The sequence below is a fragment of the Artibeus jamaicensis genome, unplaced genomic scaffold (genome assembly GCF_021234435.1).
Source record: "Artibeus jamaicensis isolate MK-2021 breed Jamaican fruit bat unplaced genomic scaffold, CSHL_Jam_final contig_414, whole genome shotgun sequence".
NCBI lineage: Eukaryota > Metazoa > Chordata > Mammalia > Chiroptera > Phyllostomidae > Artibeus > Artibeus jamaicensis.
Genome location: NW_026521822.1, coordinates 5,965,972 through 5,984,497, shown reverse-complemented (window position 1 = coordinate 5,984,497; position 18,526 = coordinate 5,965,972). Strand labels below are relative to the sequence as shown.

General features: G+C 36.9%; 1 protein-coding gene across 4 annotated transcripts in view; it reads left to right on the top strand.

Annotated features, from left to right (window-relative positions):
* AKAP11 (A-kinase anchoring protein 11) overlaps positions 1–18,526 on the top strand; it is a 54,128-nt gene that overhangs the window by 12,797 nt on the left and 22,805 nt on the right. For 3 of the 4 annotated variants that reach the window (XM_037148561.2, XM_037148558.2, XM_053665404.1), the window contains exons 2-6: positions 2,698–2,806; positions 11,210–11,326; positions 14,527–14,574; positions 16,228–16,362; positions 17,826–18,093. In XM_037148561.2, coding sequence (XP_037004456.2) covers positions 2,747–2,806; positions 11,210–11,326; positions 14,527–14,574; positions 16,228–16,362; positions 17,826–18,093 — 628 coding nt within the window. In that variant the 5' untranslated portion in view covers positions 2,698–2,746. The remainder of the gene's footprint in view (positions 1–2,697; positions 2,807–11,209; positions 11,327–14,526; positions 14,575–16,227; positions 16,363–17,825; positions 18,094–18,526) is intronic. The other variant, XM_053665405.1, reaches the window with a different exon arrangement.

Sequence of the window (18,526 nt, the reverse complement as noted above, 5' to 3'; positions counted from 1 at the left end):
GCTCATATTAGCCAGCAGCCGCAAAGGTGAGTGCTTTTTCCCATTTCTTTTCTCAGCTGCACCCTTACAAGAGTCAGAGAAAGTGAAGATGCTTTGTATGCCTGTCCTTTAGCATTGTTTTTAAATGGCTGCCACGGCCATCTTAGGAATGTGCTCCAGGCTATTCAGTTACTCTCCTTTTTCTGGCATCTTGAGTGCTTATTTTTCTCTTTTATACAGTGTGATGGACAGCTTTTCATACCTTTATACACAATAGTGGAGTGGTTACAGATGTAGGTATTAGAGTTTGATGATTTGGATTTGAGTCTTAGCTCTGCTGCTTGCTGTGTAAGCCTGGATGAATTGCTTACTATCTCCTTGCTGGTTCTTCTCATTGTAAACTTGGAGTACTACTCTCCCAGTCCTGAGGCTTCAGTGAGATGTTGATGTAACACTCTTAGCAAAGCACCTGGCGCTTTCTAAATTTTAGTTAGAATATTAATGCTCCAGAATCACTGTTTCCTTTGATGATTACCAGAGGTAGAATTGCTGTGTCATAGGGGAGGAATATTTTCAGTGTTATGACATGCATTTCAAAATTGCCCTCCAGAAAATCGGTGGCAGTTTGCTCAGGTGCTGAGTTTGAGAGTTTTGCTTTTCTGGAACCCTTGTGTTGACTTCTGTGTTGTACGTTTTATGTGACGTTTGAGGCAAGTCCATTTGCTTCTAAGGACTTCTGGCAGTTGAAGAGAACTCTGGGGGGTGGGGGGCAAAGAGAGTGAGTAGGCCTGGGACAAATAAAAGGACTATTTATTTGCTTTGGCCACATAAATCTTTACATTTATACTTAAAAAAAATCCTCATTCAAGGATGCATTTATTGATTTGAGGGAGGGAAGGGGGGAGGGTAAGAGAAAGACACACACATCATGCCCCAACAGGGGATTGAACCACACAACTTTTTGGTGTACAGGATGACACTCCAACCAATGGAGCCACTCGTCTAGGGCAGCATTTTGGTTTTGATAATTTTGGTCCTTTTGTTCATTTTGCTCCGAAACTAAGTATTTTAATTTTTCTTCTACATATGTTTCATAGTTTCCAAACTGCCTCATGTAAATTATTTTCCATTTGATTCTTACAATAAACTTGCTAGGTAAGTCAGGTAACACGAGTATATATTGAGGAAGTAGATCCACAGATGAGTGCGGTTTACCTAGAGGAAACAAAGCTGATGAGAAGTAAAACAGGAACAGAAATATAGTTTTCTGAATCCTGATGTATCACTCGATCTTGTACTGTTGGGACCTCTGTTGTTTTTCTTACTGTACTATACTTCTTCAGTTCCAGTCATTGATCAAATTTTATCGTTCGAGAAACCACTAGGGATATTATGCCATCGTAATTCTTTGTCTAAAAATTAGAATCTACTAATCTCTACAGGAAGGTGTGTGTGTGCACACACACTTCAGTTTTATCTCTATAGTGTGAGAATGTAAAATTAGAACTCCACTAAAATTTAGTGATTTTTTTTCTGGTTCTGGGTTGAAATTTTGTTTTCCATATAAATTCTTTACAATAAAATTTATGTTATAATCAAATGTCCTTAAAATTTCTACTAGGTAATTACAAGACCTGTTTGATTTAATCTATACCATTTCTTAAATCTTTATTGAGTCAAAATTTTTTTTAAGATTTTATTTATTTATCTTTAGGGGGGAAGGGAAGGAGAGAGAGAGAGAGAAACATCAATGTATGGTTGCCTTTTGTGTGTCCCCTGCTGGGAATTGGCCTGCAGGGAACTGGTCTGCAACCCAGGCATGTGCCCTGACTGGGAATCAAACCCCGATTGTCTGGTTCGCAGGCCCGTGCTCAATCCACTGAGCTACACCAGCCAGGGCCAAATTTTTTGTTATATAGTGATTTAGAATTCAATTCCCATTCCCACCTTTCACTATAATAAAACATTTTCCTGCCTTGTTCTTCCCTGTATCCATAGCATGTAATGCAAGTACATTTTGAATGAGTGAACAACTTACTGTGGTCAGATGTCAATATTGAGTGGGTAGTGCTGAGTTCATTTCAGCTCTCAAAGGTATTTTATTAAAGTATTGATAAAAAGTTAAGACTTAGAGGTTCTCCTAAGGGGTATGTGTGTGTGTGTGCCCATGTGTTTTAAGTACTATTCATCATTTAATTTAGATGTTTTTTGAACTCTAATCATTGATATGTTGTTAAGATTACTGTATAAAGAATTTGTATCTGATTTTAATTTGAAATGTACAGAATTCACATTTTTATTTATATATTATTAAACCTTCCTGCCCAAGAAGTAAGAATATATAGAGCATTCACAGTTCCTATAGGGACAGAGTTACTTTTGGGAGACAAGAAGGCTGGGACTCTTTTTGTGGTATTCTGTATTTTAGATTTAAAAGGTTTTTAAAATATTTTTTATCGAGGCTTTCAGAATTCTTATTTGCAATAAGGACAGTGAGATTGAGTAAGTATAAACTACTTTATAATAATATTGAACCTAAAAAGAAGATTTTTGTAGTAATTTGCTATCTTATTAAGGTACCAATATTAACATTTTTCAAGGATTCTGTTGTGTTGCTAAATGAATTTTTATGGCTCAGAATTTTTTTTTTAATGACTATGTTTAGTGACTAAGTCACTAAAGTTAATAAATTGTTTTGTCTTATTATATGTTCTTTAGGTGTTTTATAGACTAACTCTTCATTAATACATACAACAGCAATATAGTTATGGCGAACTTCCAGACTTTCAGAAACATCCACATGAAGACTAGAGCACCTGTCAGAAAAGTAAGTTCTCTATATTAGACTACTTTTTGTGACAGTTTTAGTAAAAATGATAATCTTTCTTTTTGTTAAAGCAGCTATGATATTCTTGTTTTTAAATTAATCTCATTGAAATTAGTAACATTAAAATACTGCAAAGATTATAATAGGGACAATAGTGATAGGAAATCATGAAGACATTGAACCTTGTTTCATAAAGATCGCAGCGTCTCCCCATTTCTTCTCAGCAGATAGTTTTCTATCTTGTAGCAACACGAGTATCAGTTGTAAGTTTTCTTATATACCTTTTGCTCTCCCCCCAAACTATTACCATCCATCCATCTATTCATCCATTCATCCATCCATCCATCCATCCATTCATCCATTCATCCATGTCTCCTTTCCCCTGGGTTAGAAGGACTGAAGACATGTGGCATTTTGGTGGCTAATTTACCCTGTAGCAGCATCACCAGTCTGGCCCTGCTCTCCTCTCAAGACGTCTGTGCCAGCACAGAGCATACTTATGTCCACTTTGTCAGGGGCATTGCTGTCCAGGTGTGTTAGAGGGCTCCCACCTCCTGCCTTTATGGACACTCAGCCACTTTCGCCTCTCTGTTGGTGCTTTCTGCTTATTCATTTAGCAAATATAAATTTGAGTGTTATAGGTCAGGTCCTATGCTAGGTATTAGATAATCAGTAGTGAGCAAATTTCTACTTTCTGTAAACTGTAGTATATTAATTATACTTTTTTCATATTAGCAGCAGGACCTGTAGCTTTAAATTAATAATTAAATTATACTGATTGCCTTATATTAATAATTATACACACAAAATGTAGTAATAAGCTAGTGACCTTGTTCTTCAAGCATAATGTTACATACCTGTTTGACTTGAATTTACCAATATATTCCTGAGATAAGGAATTAGGCCACAGGTAAAATTTCATACTACTGTTTTAATGTCTTTTGTTATTCAGCACGTTATCTATATTAGGCACACGGTAAAGATTTGCTTTGAATTCACTTGAATACTTGGACATTCTTTTAGATAAAAGTATGTGAATTCAAATACTATATACTGTTTATATATGTGTGTATTATATCTACACATACACGGCTTTTGATGCCTTCCCTGGTGTGGCTTAATGCCAAAAATACTTTCCTAATGGCTTATGTGTAAAATGAAAGGTGTAGTCGAATTCTCTACATTTTCTTTTACTTTGTGTTAAAGGTAGGGATACATTAAATATTATTAGGAACCAAGTGTTAGGAAAATCAGAGAGAGTTATGCTTTCTACTCTATTTTAAAAAACATTTTATTATGAAAAATCTCAAGCATATTGAAAATTTAAAAGCATAGTATACCAACACATAAATATGCATGCCAAATACTAGTGTTCAACAGTTGTTAATATGTTGTGTTATTTGGTGTGTGTTTGTGTTTTATTATTTGGCAGAAGTTGAAAGTTAAACTCTTAATATCTGTTCACTTCTGAACACTTGAGCATGCTTCTCCCAGAAATAAAAACATCTTTCCACATAATAATACTATTGTTACATCTAAGAAAATTAAATATAATCTCCTTATATCTGATACCCAGCCATATTCAGATTTCCTTTATTACCCTAAAATGTTTTTTATAGATTTTGCCCTTCCAACTCCTATTTTGAATTCAGTTTAAGCTCCTAGACCTTAAGTTGCATTTGATGGTTATGACATGTTTACATTTCTTTGGTCTGAAATTTCTCCACTTTTCATTTATTTATAAAATTTAAACATAATCTGAAGATTTTGCCTTCATAATAAAACAAAAACTGAAGCTTACAACTGGATCATGAGGCCTTTTTTCTTATATTCACCCAGTTCACAATGCTTGCATTTCTTTTTCTTTTTAAAGATTTTATTTATTTAACTTTAGAGAGGGAAAGGGAGGGAGAAAGAGAGGGAGAAACATCACTGTGTGGTTGCCTCTTACGCACTCCCTACTGGGAACCTGGCCTGCAACCCAGGCATGTGCCCTGCCTGGCAGTCAGACTGACAGTGCTTTGTTTTGCAAGTCAGCACTCAATCTACTGAGCCATACCAGCCAGGGCTCTGTTTCTTTTTAATTTTTATTTTTTTCCCTTACTATTTAGTCCCCTTGTGTCCACCCCCCGCCCTCTCCAAAATCACCACACTGATGTCCATATCCATGAGTCCTTTTTTGCTCAGTCTCTCTACCTGCTAACCTCACCACCTTCCTTAGCTGTCATCCTGCTCTCTATTTATGAATCTGTCTCTATTTTCCTTGTTAGTTCAGTTTGTTCATTAGATATAAGTGAACAAACGTATGAGTGAAATCATATGGTATTTGTCTTTCTCTGACTAGCTTCATGTTCTGTAGGTCTATCTGTACTGTCACAAAGGGTAAGATTTTCTTCTTTTTTATGGCCAAGTAGTATCCCATTGTGTAAAATGCTTGCATCTCTTAAAGCTAGTATTCTCTTAGAACTGCAGTTGGGCTCAATGCATTCAAACCTCTGCAAAATTCTTTTATAGTTTTATCCTTTTTCTGGGAAATTGGCTTAGTATGCCACCATGGCTCCTCTTTCTGTCAGGATGCTGCTTTCCCTGGGTGTGTAGAGCCCTTCTTGTACTGCGTCAATGTGGGGTCTTGTACTTCTTGTACTGCGTCACTTTGTAGGGTGGTGCCTGCCACGCTTCTTACAGAGAGTTCTCATGGTTTCAGGAATATTCGCCATGTCCATGAGAGTGCTGTCAGATGGGAAAATCCTCCCTTCCTCACCCCCTCTTTTCCTCTCTTTGAAATACCTTGAAGGCTGACTTCTTGAACAGTCTAGGTCAGTGTGTTGTACAATGTTCCACATTGTGGATTTGTCTGGTTGTTTTCTCACAGTGCTATCTAATGTTTCTCTCTCGTCTATATTTTATACAGATTAAAAGTTAGGTATAAAGGATTAATTAGGTTCAGGTTAAATATATTTGGCAAGAATACATTATAGGGCGATATGAAGACAATTTCAGGTTTTCCTATGATCAACAGTGCTACTATTAATTAGTTGAGTAAGGTAGTAACTCTGTCGGAGCTGTCCATTTTATATTTTTTAGTTAGCTAATAATGCCTGGGATGATACTTGGTTGTGTACATATATCTTGTTTTTTTCTAACAACCTTTCATCTGATATTTTTGGCATTTCTTGATAGCCCTTTCCTGAATTTGTTATTTCCTGAAGTTGCAAAATTGTGATTTTCCTAATTTTCTCTCTCTTTTTACATTTATTAGATGACATTCTTTTTTTTTAAGAAAAGCTTTCTCTGTTAACCTTAGATGAATCATACTATCTCTTACAAAGGAAGGGTAAATGCCCTTTAGTACCACTTTTCAGATTAATAATTTAGTGGAATAGTTACCTCCATGGTGGCAAGTGACTTTATTTTCCCTCATTCATTTGTTTATTCATATTGCTCTGGACTTGTGGATTTAAAAAATTCTGTATTTTCCAACCCTTTATTTATTTATAGTCATTTATTCATTTACTCATTTTTTTATTTCATGTTGCTCAGATTGTCCCAAACTTGGTTCCTGGGAGCCCGTGGTAGCTGGTCCCTATGTCCTTCTGTCTCAGGGTCATTATTCTTTGATTACTGCCTTGATTTCTGCTACTACAGATTGACCCCAGTTTCACCTTCTGCTCTCCCTACTTCAGACAAAGAACCCTGGATAGTATTTAGAAACCAAGATCTAGGTACTAGGAATGCCCACTGCTTTCTTGTAGTCATGAGTTTATATTGGTAGTTCAAGTTCAGATTTTGCATTTTAATTTTATTTTTTTGAGTTCATGTTCATATCTTAGCCTGAAAACCTGCACTTATTAAAGAAAACAGAATCATTTAAAATTTTGCATATTTTCAAGCTCACAGAAAAGTTGGGGGAAGAAAAGTACAATGAACCCCACATACACTTTTTCGCGTAGATTCACCCTGTTAACGTTTTACCGTAATCATTCTATCTCTGTGTTTATACACGTGTGCACACATACATGCACATGTATACATTCAAACTTCCCTTCTGTTCATACATGCAGACCCAGGGAAAAATCCAGAGTGAAAAATCTACCTCTCTAAGCAGAGAGCAGGGAAAGACTGAAGAAAGAAGTAAGCCACTCCAGTTCAGCAGTTAACAGAGTTTATTAAAGGAAACCTAGGCTCATCTTGGGCTGTGGCAAGAGGAAGTAGATAATCTCCGTGATACTTGGCAGGCACTAAAGAATTATGTAGAACAGGGCAGGATGGATGAACATACTGGATTGGTCCCAGGTAAGGGAAAATGCCTTTTATGCTTGTCCAGGCAAGGCGATGACCTGTTCCAGGAACCAGCACAGCATGGGGCATAGGGGAGTCAGATTGTCTCTGAGGGCATTTATGGGAAACAGCCTCTCTCCTGGCCAGGATCTAAATAGCTCAGGGTCTAGTAGCAGCCATGTCAGGAAACAGTCTCTCCTCCACAGCTTCTGAAACTGTGTGTTAGTGGGGGCTGCAGACATTATTTTATTTTTCTTCTGGATATGTCAGCATGCTCTTAACATCAGCATCATTCCTCATACCATCCCTCAAAAATCATTAATTCAGTAATATCATTTAACATACAGTCCATACACAAATTTCCCTAATTGTCTCAAATATGTATCCATGTTAGCTTTCCCTTGCCTCATCAATGCTCCAAGTGAGGTTCATACTCTATATTTGTGTATTGTGTCTTTGTAGTCTCCTAAGTCCCTTTCAGTGGTCTAGATTCTTTTCTCATGACAGCAGATCTTTGGAAGTGAAGACCAGTTGTCTCATAGAATCTCCATATTTGGAGTTCATCTGTGATTAGATTTAGCAGGGACCCCCAGAGGTGATGTGGTGTTTCCACTCTGTCAGGTCAGGAGATGCCAGGTAATCTCCAAGATAACACACAATCCCTTTGTAATTAATAAGTAATCTATAGGGTGGTTCTGTGAGACAATGTGAGTATCCTGTTCCCAAGTAGCTTTTAATCCAGTGGATTAGTATACAGTGATGTTCACTGTTTTGCATTCCATCACAGTGAGATGTGTCAGCTACACTTCATACTTTCTACACCTTAGACCTGGAACTAACCCATTTCCCAAGAAGCTCTAGTTTTTTTTATTGGCACATGGTATTTAGAAACCAAATTGTGGGTTCTGGGTATGCTTGTTACTGAGGGTCATTGCTTCTATGATCTTTCAGTGGAAAGTGTAGTACATATATTTAGGGAATCTTGAGTTCATATTGATAGTTCACATTCAAGTTTAACTACATTTTTCTTAACTGCTTTAATTTCATATTTGTATCTCTTCTCAGACTGAAGATTTCCACTAATTTTCAGTTTATTAAAATTAGCACACATTTATTGAGCTAATATACAGGATGGGGCAAAGGTAGGCTTCCAGTTATTTGTATGAAAAATAATACAGTAATTAATAAGTAAGAATACAAGAATAAACCTGTGCTGTGTGTACTCATAGCTGTAAACCTACTTTTTCTCCACCCTGTAGCATGTGAGGTATTGAAATGTAGGGAAACAAAATGAGTTAAATACAGTTTTACCATATCTGGCCTCAATAATTAAACCCAATGGTTTAATGGGTAGGAAAGACAGATACATAATGAAAACAGTAATTATAATATAATGTAGATCAAATGATCTTAAAGTGCAGTGAATACAGAAGGAACTTTGAGAGTGGTTTATTCTGACAAAGAGATGGGAAATCTTCATAGGTTTGGGATGGGTAGGATTTTTACAGGGCCATATTGGGGAATAAGGATAGTTCCAATAGAAGAGTGTATCAGCAAATCAGCAGAAGGAGAGTTAGGTAGAAGGAGATTAATGTTCTACTTACGTCTGATTATTATAATGCGCATTATTTTCTTTATGTAACTTTTTCCTACCTGTGGTACTTTGTGCTTATGATATCCTCTCCTGCCTAATCTGGAAGGTCTTCCCTCACACATATTATACGTCTATCTTAATGGCCCTGGAAAGTCTTATTTGTGGTTATTAAGTCTTTTTTTCTCCATAACTACCTGATTATGAGAGTCATTACTGTTGTTAGCATCCCTTTTACTGTAGCTTCCATGGCATCATACTCCTTATATAAACTGGCAGATCTTCTGTTCTGCCAGTGACTTCGAAATCATGTATGCAGTCTGTTAGTTTTTTTTTAATTTAAATATATTTTATTGATTATGCCATTACAGTTGTCCTATTCCCCCCTTCATTCCACTCCACCCTGCACACCCTCTCCCCCACCATTCCCCTCTTTAGTTTGTGTCCATGTGTCAGAAGTTCTTTAGATTCTGTATTTCCCATACTATTCTTGCCCTGCCCTCTATTTTCTACCTACCGTCTATGCTACTTATTTTCTGTACCTTCTCCCCCCTTCTCCTCCTCCCACTCCCCTGTTGCTAACCCTCCATGTGATCTTCATTTCTATAGTTCTGCTCCTGATCTAGCTGTCTTCTTAGTTTGCTTTTGTTTTAGGTGTGGTTGTTAATAACTGTGAGTTTGCTGTCCGTTCACTGTTCATTATTTTTATCTTCTTTTTCTTGGATAAGTCCCTTTAACATCTCATATAATAAGGGCTTGGTGATGATGAACTCCTTGAATTTGGTCTTATCTGGGAAGCACTTTATCTGTCCTTCCATTCTAAATGAAAGCTTTGCTGGATAGAGCAATCTTAGATATAGGTCTTTGGATTTCATGACTTGGAATACTTCTTTCCAGCCCCTTCTTGCCTGTAAGGTCTCTTTGGAGAAATCTGCTGACAGTCTGATGGGCACTCCTTTGTAGGTGACTGTCCCCTTAGCTCTTGTTGCTTCTAGGATTCTCTCCTTCATTTTAATCTTGGCTAATGTAATTATGATGATGTGCCTTGGTGTGTGCTTCCTTGGGTCCAACTTCTTTGGGACTCTCTGAGCTTCCTGGATTTCCTGGAAGTCTATTTCCTTTGCCAGATTGGGGAAGTTCTTCTTTATTATTTGTTCAAATAAGTTTTCCATTTGTTGCTGTTCCTCTTCCCCTTTTGGTAGCCCTATAATTCAGATGTTGGAATGTTTAAAGATGTCCTGAAGGTTCCTAAGCCTCTCCTCATTTTTTTGAATTCTTGCTTCTTCATTCTTTTCGGTAATTTTTTTTTTCGTTCTGGTCCACTCCATTGATTTGAGTCCCAGTTTTCTTTCCATCACTATTGGTTTCCTGTGCATTTCCCTTCATTTCAATTAGTTTAGCCTTCATATGTTCCTCTAATTTGTGACTAAAATCAACCAGTTCTGTGAGCATCCTGATCACCAGTGTTTTAAAGTGTGCATTTGATAGGTTGGCTGTCTCTTGGTCACTTAGAATTATTGGCTCTGGGGCTTTGAGCTGTTCTTGAGCCATAATGTTTTGGTCTGTTCATGCCTGTTATGTATGAGGGGCAGAGCCTTAGGTGTTTACCAGGGTGGGGCCACCCAGTTGCTGGTTTGTGGCCCTGTATGTGGGGGCAGGGTCAGAGGGGGCAATGGCGCTTGTTCCAAGCTCTCTCTCAGATTTTGGTCCCCTGTGCTGCTTCCCACAAGCAGACCTGGCCCCCCTGGTGCCGGATCCCAGGTGTTTGCACCTGTGCACCCTCCAGGACCCTGTGGGTCTCTCCAACAAACTCTCTGTGAGCCTGGGAGCTTCTCCCAGCACCTCGACCCTGAGAGTTTTTCCAATTGGTGCTTTTAGGCTTTAATTCTCGTTGCTGGGGCCCTAGCCTGCGTGTTCTGTCTCACTGCTCCCTCCTTCACCTGGTTTATCTGCACAGGAATGTGTGACCGCGATCAGCCAGCCACCTTACACCCTCACTGGGTCTGCCCGTTGCCACCCCACACCTGGGATCTGCTGATGGCCGCCTGCACTCCTGGGTCAGTCAGGCTGATTTTTCCTGCCTGACCCTGGTCTGCCAGTGGCTGACTCTGCCCCTCTTACCGGTCTGGCTGAACGGTTAGTTGTTGTCAGACTTCCGTACAGTTCGATTTTCTGTGTTTTGGTTGTGTTTTTGTTACTAAAACTTTGTTGTCTTTAAACTTGGTTGTGCAAGGAGGTACAGTGTCTCCACATACGCCCCCATCTTGGCTGGAAGTCTGTTAGGTTTTAATGTAGGGTAAGAGTAAGTGAACCCAGTGAGTGTGAGGGCCTTGTGGTCTTCTAGCAGCGTGAATGCGTGGGTTCTTTTTTTTCCTCTTAGCTGGATTGAGTTCTATATTTATCAAAAGATACAGTAGTACACCAAATGAATATTAATTGGAGAGTTACTGACTCTCCATTTAAAACTAGAAAATCTCCTGAATCCTTTATCTTGTCTAAAAACTAACTCAGTTAAGAATGTCTTTTATTTTCAGAGTTTCAGTGAAGATGTATTCCAGTCTATAAAGTCTTTATTACAGAGTGAGAAGGAACTATGCAGTGTATCAGCAGAGGACTGTTTAAAGCGGGATGAACATGCCACTTTGACAGAGGTTTGACATACTTTGTGTACCCTTTCCTTATAAAGCACAATGTATTTTCATAGAACTACATGATCTAGTTGTAAAATGCCTAAAATCTTTACATGTGAATATGTGTATGAGAAGTGCCTGTTTTAATACCCATTAATCAGTGCACTGTAATGAGCACATTAATTCAGTGTGTAGGCATTGTTGGCCATTCGTCAGGCAGACGGTGCTGTATTAGATGATTCCTGCTGTATTCAGTAACTGGTACTTTAATACTGAAGCTTTCTATTGTGAAACATGAAATACATACTTTTTTAATAATCTTTTTGGGGTTATTGTTAGTTTTCTTGATTGTTTAAATTCAGTACTTTGATTCAAAATGAAAAGTAGTGCAGTGATGTTTATTTTGCAATTAAAATATTTACTACTTGAAGACAAAGCACTTGCTCAGCTGTTTTCTTTGAATTTATTACTATAAAAAGATATTTTTATTCTGCAATATAACCATAGTCCGTTAACACATCTATGATAAGAGAGATAAAGCCCAGGCTGGTGTAGCTCCATGGATTGAGCACGGGCCTGTGAACCAAAAGGTCACCGGTTCAATTCCCAGTTGGGGCACATGCCTGGGTTTCGGTCCAAGTCCCTAGTAGGGAGCATGCCAGAGGCAGCCACACACTGATGTTTCTCTCTCTCTCGCCATCCCTTCCTCTCTCTGTAAAAAAAAAATAAATAAATATTAACTTAAAAAATAGAGATAAGGTATTAGGTTATTGAATCTGAAAAATAAGGTATTGGATTATTAAAAAATGTTTGAAATCAGGGTACTGATAAAATAGTGATTATTCCTATATTTGGGAATGATTTTCTTTCCTATTCCTTGAGAAACTGTATTTGAAGCAGTTCCACAGGGTGATGAGTGTGCCTTTCAGGACTGTAGTGTTCTCCGACTGTAGACTTTTTGTATCAGCTCAGTTTCTATGGTTCTTGACTCTTACCTTGTTTTTCCTTTTTTCTTTATTTTCATAAAGCTGAGCCACCCTCAATCTCCTCAGTTGTTGCCAAGTGTGACGAGTCTCCTGTGTCCTTCTGCCCTAGTTTTCCAGCCTGTGTCTCTCCAGCCCTTACATCCTGCCTTTGCAAGCCCATGTCCCTTGGCACGGCCTCCATCAGTGGGCCACGTGAGGCTCTGCTGGCATCTTCAGAGCCCCGAGTCAGCTTACTTTCTTTTTTGTATTCAGTGAAAGGAAACTTGAAAGAATAGAAGGAATTTCTGTCTCATTTTAGGGTGTACATATCACTAAGTATCTTTTCGAAGAAAGGAAGGAAATTTGTTAATTGAATGTCTCTTTGTTACTGAGTGCCTGTGATATGGCAGACACTTTCCTCTACATTATCTGATTAACCCTCACAACTGTGTATTGCCTTAAGTTTTATAGATGAGGAGACAAATTACTAGAGGTTAACAATTTACCTGGGCCTCTAGAAATTAATAATTCTGTCAAGTAATAACCCTAGTAAATCAGAATAAAATCTTAGGGTAATTTAGATTCTGACTTGCTTCTGAATCATTGGAAAGAGATCAAAAGTATATTCTGTGTTGTTTTATATTTTAATTATACTATTTTCCCTTAATTTCTAGTATTGATTATCCATATTGCTATCATTTAAGTATTTCCTATTTTTAGTCCCAGTGCTTACTTAGTAGGCAGTTTACTGTTCTGTCTTCAAATAGAAAATATTTCTTCAATGATGTCAAAGACAAAGGGAATATAAACTTTAAAATAATACTTTTTTTCAGATTATAAAAGCAGTACACATTCCCTATAGAAAAATAAGAAATAGTAAAAGCATAGAAAAGAAGACGACTGCCTTGGCTGGTGTGGCTCAGTGGATTGAGGGATGGCCTGTGAACCAAAGGGTTGCTGGTTTGATTCCCAGTCAGGGCACATGCCTGGGTTGCAGGCCAGATCCCCAGTTGGGACCCTGTGAGAGGCAACCACATATTGATGTTTCTCTCCCTATCTTTCTCCTTCCCTTCCCCTCTCTCTAAAAATAAATAAGTAAAATCTTTATTAAAAAAAGAAAATGACTATCTTGTGAAGTGGGGGGAAAACCACAGTGAAAAAAGTGGAAAAAATACAGCGACTTTTAATTCCATCATCTTGAGTTAATTACCATTTGTATGTTTTTGTATTGATTTAATTTATGTAAACTTCTGCAGAGAAATCTCTGTATAAGGGCACTCATGGAAATAAGTGATGATATCACAGGGAACCACTAAGGAGGTAAACTTGAGGGCCTACTCAGGGAAAGCCTCTTTGAAGAGATGACATTTAAGTTGCATCTTAAAGAATGAGGTGGAGCTAGGCATGGAAACATCCAGGGAAGAGAGATCCAGGGTGAGGGGGCAATACTGCAAAGCCCTTAGGCAAGCATACTGGGCATATTCTAAACCCAGAAAGGGAGTCTGTATGTGTAAATGAACTGGAGGTAAGATCAAAGGCAGTTAATCCAGAGCCTTGGGGCTTCGGGACTGCACTTGGAAGTATGGAAGGCTTTTGACAATCAGGTGACATGACAATTACTGGGATCAGGTGGAAGAGGATTGTATTAGTACAGGTGAGAAGTGGTGGCAGGGGGAATGGAGAGAAGTGGATGTATGTGAGATATGTTATGGGAGTAGAATTGATTGAACTTGCTGGAGAAGTGAATTTGGGGGAGGTTGGAGGACTGCATTATGGAGCCAAATCTTTGGTGAAACACTTTTGTCACTATCTTTTTTTGTTTGTTTTTGTTTTAAGAGATAGGGGGAAGGGAAGGAGAAAGAGAGGGAGAGAAACATTAGTGTATGGTTGCCTCTTGTGTACCCCTTACTGGGGATCTGGCCTGCAACCCAGGCATGTACCCTGACTAGGAATTGAACTGGCGACCCTTTACTTCACAGTCTGGCACTCAGTCCACTGAGCCTCACCAGCCAGGGCTACCTTCTTTGAAAAAATTAGTCATTCTGTCTAAAGAAGTCAACATTTTTATTTATTTACTTTATTTGAGGTCTAATTGACATAAAACAGTTTCAGGCGTGCAACACAGTGTTTTGATATTTATATGGACAGTATTTTAATGTCTTATGTGCTTTTTGTCTATTTCTCAGTTGTCAATAATCTAACAGACATAAAATGTTAAAACCCACATTAATGGAGCTTTATTCCTTTTTTATTTAGGTCACATTTCTAGGTTTTAATGAAGAAACAGATGCTTCTCACATACAGGTATGGTCAATTTATTGAACTAGAGTGGGGCGTAAGAGATTATTTGGAACAAATTTTGAGACCATGAAAAATTTGCCTTATTAACCAAAAACTTATACTGAAATCCTCTGTTATCATTTAAAGGTAAAAGGTAGCATTCTGAGATCAACTTTTGAGTGTACTGTGGACATTTTCACTTTTTAGCATTTTCACTGAGCATTCTTGTTCTGGAAAGCAGTTTTAGGTTAGGAGACCACAAAAGTCATTTATCTGAGAAGGCTGCAAACCGTGAGCTAACTTTTTCTCCATTCTGTGCCTAAGGTAGAATGTAAGACCTTTTAAATTTTTTTAAAAGATTTTATTTATTTACTTTCAGAGAGAGGGGAAGAGAGTGAGAAAGAAAGGGAGAGAAACAGAGAGCTACATTAGATGCATTGATCAGTTGCCTCTCACACGCCCCCCAACCGGGGATGTGGCCCTCAATCCAGGCATATGCCCTGACTAGGAATGGAACCAGTGACCTTCACAGGCCAGTGCTCAACATTGAGCCACCCCAGCCAGTGCAAGACTTGTTTTTTAATTTGGATGGTTTTTATAATCTGACCTCAACAGTCAATTCTTATATTATAAAATGAGATAAAATTACTGAATTTAAAGGCTAAAATTTATAAAAAGAATATTAACAATGCAAAATTTTTAGCTTGTTTCATTTATGAAGGAATTTACAGAGTGACTGAGAGTTGATATTAGGATCAGCAAAAGAAAGTTTCAGTCACATGAAGCGTGGTTGAAGCTCAGGCCTTGTTTTACCTCAGTTTCTTAAGATTTCTGATTGCTGTATGTTTCCTTTTGTGGCAGTAAAGTCTCCTAATAGAAGAAGAAATAACACTGTGGTTCTGTGTGAACAATGCATAGCAGGTGATAACAAATGAAAGCTGTGTGTGTCTTGATTGTACTCTTGCCTGAAGGAAATACCTAGAAGGCACAAGAGAGGGCGTACTCCTGGGAATGTAAGGCTGGAGAGAAGTGTTCCAAAGTACTTATCTCTTATTCCGTATTCTATCTCCTCTTTAAGAGTTACAGATAAACTCATAATTACAAAGGAAAGTACTCTGTGAGGGGTCAAGAATGTTAAAAAGTTTTAAACTGGGTAAAATATTTACATAAAAAAGGACAAATGTTGAGGGGGAAGCTATTTTCCTTTCCTTCAGTTAAAGTCTAACATAATGCTTTAGAGAGGGAAGACAGAAAGGTAGACTTGTATTTTTTAAGTAGGAAACTTAATCTCCAATGAAATACAACCCGTAGGCAAGACTCCTGTATGAAAAATTTCATAGTTAAGCTTAAAGGACTGCAGGTTTTCATGTGCAGCTAAAAACTATCATGCCTAATTGTCATGATGTGTTGAGGTAGCATGTAAAAAAATTTTGTAGCTTGATATTAATACGTTTAAAAGGTTCCAGAAATAGCAGGTATTAAAAAATTTCAGTACATTTTATTTTTGAGTTAAAAAAAATTAGGTATGGTTGATAAACTGCATATGTTAACTGTCGTGAACTGGAAAATTTATTAATTAGTAGATCTTACAATTTTTGGATAGGGACCCATATTATAGGAACCATAACAAAAGTGTTAACCTGCAGTGTTATTTATTGTGTTATTGTTTTAAATCAGGATTTAGCTGCAGTTTCTTTGGAACTTCCAGACCTTCTGAATTCACTGCACTTCTGTAGTCTAAATGAAAATGAAATTATTTGTATGAAGGATGTAAATAAACCACCAGGTATAAACAATGGTCCTTTAAATCAGGTAACTGTAATTGATCATTTCTAATGAATTTTTCAGGGCAAGTTTTACAGTGACATTTGATTGAGAATATTAAACTTTTAAATGTTTGAGGTTTCTTTTTTTAAAGAAGAAATCATATTCAAGGAAATATGATTCATGAAAAACCTAACTCATAAAGCTTTGAAATCATTGAGGGAATAGAATAATTTTGGTCATAGCTTTATTTAGATTTTCCATGTGTGAAATTCCATAAATGGTATGGAAGTATGTATTAGTTTTTTTCTGAAAATTTATTTCTGATTTCTTGAACTTCTATAAGCAATAGGAATTTTCCCCCATTTATGGCCAATTCCAAATTTATATTAATATCATACTATGTTTTAGAGAACATACTTTATCTGTTTGTTTGGTTTTTTTTTTGTTAAATTCAGTGTAGGTAGACATGTATTTTTACAAAGTTGTTACCATTTCAAACAGGTAATTTGTTTTATAACATTCAGCTTTTAGTTCTTTACTGTTGTTTTATTGGTAATGCATCAAAGAAAAATGTTTTGAATTTTTTACTTCCTAAAAATTGAACTTTAGTAGATTTAAAATTTGGATTACTTATTCCAAGTATAAAAGACTACTACTGTATTATTAGGTCCACACATAAAAGTAGAACTGCTCACCTCATTTCCTTAATTATATTCTTCATTTATATTTACTTTGTTTTATTTGTTAGACTATAAGAGGTGAGTAGCTATTATATTCGGGTTCTAGTTTTTTTAAAAATCATTTGTAGTATTTACATTTTTAAAGGTAGTATGTATGGGAAAGTCTGATTACATATTCTTAAAGCTGTAAACATTATTATAAATGGTAAAACTAGGGAAATTTAGGTAAAAGGAGGGGATTATTTTCTTATGATAGGAGAGAAGTTGATGTCATGCTGAGCACTACAAGAAAATGGGAAACAAAAATAGAACAGTACCTGGTTCCTGCCTTCAGGCAGTTTGTAGGGTACTTGTTGAATTAGGTGAATGATTTTTTTTTTTTTTTAGATTTAAAAAAAATTTTAATTATTTTTCAAGTACAGTTTTTATGTCTATTTCTCCCATCCCAGCCTCCCCTGCCCTGAATTAGGTGAATGATTAAATAAGAAATAGCACAGGGCTATACAATAACATAGGAAAATATTATTGCCAAATGAATAGATGGTAAATTCTGTAATATTTAAGGAGATAGTGTAGGTAGAATTTCAATACCTGGATAATAGAAATATGGGAGAAAAAGAGATTAGAGAGTGAGAAAAGTAGAGAAAGAATGAAGAAAAAGAATTAAACATAAAATTAGGGAGCCTTTCAGGATGCATACATTCCCCCCCTGCCCCCAGATTGTGTCATTTATTTGTAGGCTATACTTTCAGATACTGTTTTGTATGTGTAATGTGTTGCATGTATAATGTGTTTTGAAATTAAAATATTTTTATCATCTTTCCCAAGAGTCATCATTCTGGAATGCTTTGTGTCATGAGAGTGTCACCACCTACATTGCCAAGACTCAGAATTGATTTTATCTTTAGTCTCCTAAGTAAATATACTGCTGGTATGAGATACACCCTGGACACATACTTGCATCAGAAGTGCCAACTTGAGACCACTGATGAAGATGATGATGATACTAACCAGTCCGTGTCATCCATAGAGGATGACTTTGTCACTGCATTTGAGCACTTAGAGGAAGAAGAGACCTCAAAGTCATATAATGATGGTTTGTTCTTCACTAGAATTTTTCTTGATATAGAGGATTAAAGTTTAAAGTTCAGTGTTAAAAGTTTTAAGGCCGATTTATGCAATTGAAATTTATTCTTTTTCATCTTTTTTCCTCCTGATTGTCAGGGACTTAATTTTCTTGTGGTTTTTAAGTTCATTGCTATCTGGTTTTTAATTTTGCTACATCTGTAATTATTTTTGTAGTACTGTTTACCTCATTATCCTAAGTGTTTGGAACATGCCTAGATTCAAACTTGAGAGGACTTATCTGGCAGAGTCACCATATTAGAGATTGTCACATATTAGTAACATGTGACAGCATTCTGATTATTCCATAGACCAGGTATTCCTATGGGGTAAATTGAGATTATTTTATTACAAGTTGTATTTGTGTTTGAGAGTGACTTGGGATGAATATGTTAAACAACATA